Here is a 3871-nt window from a genome sequence, read left to right as displayed (position 1 = left end):
CCCTCCCGGGGAAGAGCCCAGAGCCATCACACCCGTGATCTTTTTGAGATAATCCCATTTAATATTACATTTATTACATTCCCAAGTGCCAAGCTTGGCTCCTCCCCTCAATTTTGGGTGAGAATCCCACCATTTTAAACCGATATTTCCCTAAATCCGAACGCTGTTCCACGACCACCGACGTACCGCGCCGGCCGAAAATCCACCGGGCTCCTCCCGTTCCTCGTGTCTCACGTGGTGACCTGGGATTCCTGGAACACCTGGATGACCTCCGGCTTCCTGGCGAGCTGCTGGGCCAGCGTTCCCGAGCCATCCGGAGCGTCCCGGAGCCCGGCACGGAGCAGGATCCGCGTGGCCTCCGCCTGCTGCCCGGCCACGGCCGCGTGCAGGGCTGGGAATGTGGGATGGGGTCATGGAATCAGGGAATGGCTCGGCTCGGAAGGGACCTCAAGGGTCATCCAGTTCCAACCCCAACACCCTCCGCTGTCCCAGGTTGCTCCCAAGCCCCGTCCAACCTGCCCTGGGATGTTCCCAGGGATGGGAATCCCTGTCTTTCACCCCCCTCATTGGAAAAGCTGTCTTCCTTTAATCTAATGTGCATCCTGATCCCCATGGATAATCCAGGCAGGTGCCAAATCGGGATGAGGAGCTTCCCAAGGACACAGGGACACTGACACAGCCACAGAAAACATCCCAGGGCTGGATGAGCTCAGCAGAGCCAGGATTTACTCCCTGAACTTGCCCTTGGATGTTCTCAGGGATGGGAATCCCTGTCTTTCACCACCTTCCTTGTAAAGCCTGTCTTCCTTTGATCTAATGTGCATCCTGATCCCCATGGATAATCCAGGCATTGCCAAATTGGGATGAGGAGCTTCCCAAGGACACAGGGACACTGACACAGCATCCAACAGGCAGGAGGAGCCACGGAAAACCTCCCAGGGCTGGATGAGCTCAACAGAGCCGGGATTTACTCCATGAACTTGCCCTTGGATGTTCTCAGGGATGGGAATCCCTGTGTTTCACCACCCTCATTGGAAAAGCTGTCTTCCTTTGATCTAATGTGCATCCTGATCCCCATGGATAATCCATGCAGGTGCCAAATGGGGATGAGGAGCTTCCCAAGGACACAGGGACACTGACACAGCATCCAACAGGCAGGAGGAGCCATGGAAAACATCCCAGGGCTGGATGAGCTCAGCAGAGCCGGGATTCCCTCCCGGAGGGGATGGATGGAGAGATGCCCCCAGGTGTTTTTAACCAAACCTGAGGACTGGTTAAAAGCTGCCAATTTTTGGCAATTTTGGCTGGAACCATTTCTGTGGGTTTTGTTCCCGAGACAGGGATGCTGCTGCAGGAGCTGCCGGAGCCTCTCCCGCCGGGAATGCCGACTCCGGCATCGCTATGGCAACTCTATTTACGTCCCAGCCCCGTGTTATTATTTGCTCATGAGCCCATTTCTGGGCTGTTTGCTGGGAAATCGAGGCTGGAGAGCTCGTGGAAATCCCTGGATTCGTCCACCCAACCCGCTCCAGGCGGGCTCGTTCCAGCCAAATTCCAGGGAGGCGGAGAATCGAAGCTCTGGAAAAGTCTCGTGGAAAAAATTAAGGAGGTGGATAAAGAGAAAGCCCTGGTTTGCATCTCTGTTCTTCCCCCAGGGAACATCTCTGCTCTTCCCCAAGGGAAAAGCCCCCGAGCCAGAAGCACCAGAAATTCCAGCAAGGAGAAAATTAACGAATGAAAACCGGGAAAAAAAAACCAAACCAAAACCCCTGTTTTTACGTCACGCTGCTCCCAGAGCCTTTGGTATCCATGGATTTGGGATCTCCCTGCGTGCTCCAGGGTGACCTGGAGGTTGGAATGCACTTATGGAAGCTCTGGGGGTCACGCAGAGGGGGAAGGAGCAGCTCCTTCCTTACCGGAACGGCTCTTCCCGTCCTGAGCCTGGAGATCGGCGCCGAGGGACAGCAGCGTCAGGATGGTGTGTCCGTGTCCTTCCTGCAGGGAAACAGGGAATTCGGGATCAGCTCTGATGATCCCTGACCTGGGAGGGCATGGATCTGCCCTGTCATGGTCAAATCTGAGGATACCAGGAGCTGCTCCAAGATCCTGTGGAGCTTGGAGCGGATGGAAAGTCGGGGTTAGGTGCCTGTGGAAGTGCAGGTTGGATCCACGAGGCAGGAATTCCCCTGGCACAGCAGGAACACTGCTGTTATCCCACAGGAACGGGCCAGAGAGGTGCTACCAGGCACCTTCATGGAATGCCAGGATGGTTTGGGTGGGAAGGGACCTCAAATCCCATCCAGTTCCAACCCCAGGGACACCTTCCACTATCCCAGGTTGCTCCAGCCTGGCCTTGGACACTTCCAGGGATCCAGGGGCAGCCACAGCTTCTCTGGGAGATCCATTCCAGCCCCTCCCCTTCCTTCCCCATATTCCATCTTTCCCTGCCCTCTGGCACTGGGAAGCCATTCCCTGTGTCCTGTCCCTCCACGCCTTGTCCAAAGTCCCTTTCCAGCTTTCAATTCCATATCCCTGTAACTCCCAGATGCTCTTCCCGGGGTTATTTCAGCTCCAAGAGCTGTTGCTCACGCGGGCTGTGGATTTCCCAAAGGATTGCTCCAGGATTTGGGATGCCCTGTGAGATGACACAGCCAGCCACGACCCCCGGTGTCCTCCCTCCTTCCTCCGCCCGGAATTCCAGACTCCACAGGGGAAAACACAGCACAGCCCTCACCCCTCTCCTCTCTCCATAAATAAATCCTGTCTCCCTAAATAACATGCCTGATCCTGGAATTCTTCAATGCCATCAATTAGCCTCTGTCGTGCAGGATGAGAATGGAAAGCTCTTTTTTATCCCCTCTTCCCTCATTCCCACAGGATTCCACAGCATCTTCCCCGTGCCCGAGGCTCCCCTTTCCCTGCTGCATTTTCCATGGCTCCACTCCCTTTTCCATGGCAAAGACATGGAGCCAGGAACTGCTTCAGCTGCCACAGCCTGGGCAGCAAATTGAGTTGAGAAAAAAACAACCCCATAATTCGATTTTCCCGTGTTTAATAAATGCCAAAAGAAAAGAAGGATAAAGGAGAAAAAAAACCCATCCCAAAAGAAATGATGGTGTAAATCCAAAGTGACACCGAGCCCGGGCCAGGGAGAGAATCCCATCCAGCCCTTCCCTAATCAGCCAGGACGGAGCTGGGATCTTCTCCAAGGCACATTGTATTCCCCAAAAACGTCCCCTTGGCAACCAGAAGGGTTTTCTGGGAGCAGGAGGGAAAGGGGAGCCGGGAGAAAGGGCTCCTTTGTGGGGCTGGATCCCGGCTGCCAGCATTCCCAGGGGAGGTTTTTATAGGAGTGGGGGCACTGGGATGCTGCTTTATTCCCACTGCAAGTCTAGACCAGGCTCTGAGCGCTGCAGGTTCGAGCCCGGGAGGTTTAAAATCCCGGGATCCGGGCAGGGATGTTCCCTGGGATGATCCCTGGCTGCCGGTTGCCAGCACGGCGTGGAGCGACAATTCCAGGCAGGAGGGAATCCTGGTCAGCAGGATTTTGGGATCTGCTTTGCAGGACTCGCAGCCCATCAGGCCCCGCTTCCCACGCAGGAGGAGGAGAAAGCTCCAAGGATTCTCACTGCCTGGAATTCAAAACAGCTCCGGAGTGAAGGACACAGATAAGCTCCGGGAGCTCCCCCCGCCTTCCCTGCCTCCCCTCTGCACAGCTGGACACACTCATGGAATCATGGAATGGCTCGGCTGGGAAAGGACCTCTAAAGGTCATCTGGTCCAACAGGAGCATCCTTTGATATCCCAGGTTGCTCCATCCTGGCCTTGGACACTTCCAGGGATCCAGGGGCAGCCACAGATGCTCTGGGAA

At 55.5% G+C, this 3871-nt stretch overlaps 1 protein-coding gene across 1 annotated transcript in view; it reads right to left on the bottom strand.

Annotated features, from left to right (window-relative positions):
* Positions 1-56: 56 nt before the first annotated feature.
* ANKRD16 (ankyrin repeat domain 16) overlaps positions 57-3871 on the bottom strand; it is a 16160-nt gene continuing 12345 nt past the window's right edge. Inside the window, exons 5-6 of the mRNA XM_017839335.1 lie at positions 1917-1995; positions 57-391 (exon numbers count right to left, since the gene is read on the bottom strand). Of these exons, the coding sequence (XP_017694824.1) occupies positions 231-391; positions 1917-1995 (240 nt within the window). The 3' untranslated portion in view covers positions 57-230. The remainder of the gene's footprint in view (positions 392-1916; positions 1996-3871) is intronic.

The sequence above is a fragment of the Lepidothrix coronata genome, unplaced genomic scaffold (genome assembly GCF_001604755.1).
Source record: "Lepidothrix coronata isolate B3197 unplaced genomic scaffold, Lepidothrix_coronata-1.0 Scaffold400, whole genome shotgun sequence".
Classification (NCBI taxonomy): domain Eukaryota; kingdom Metazoa; phylum Chordata; class Aves; order Passeriformes; family Pipridae; genus Lepidothrix; species Lepidothrix coronata.
The sequence above is the reverse complement of the archived record's forward strand: the minus strand, read 5'-3'. Positions and strand labels throughout refer to the sequence as shown.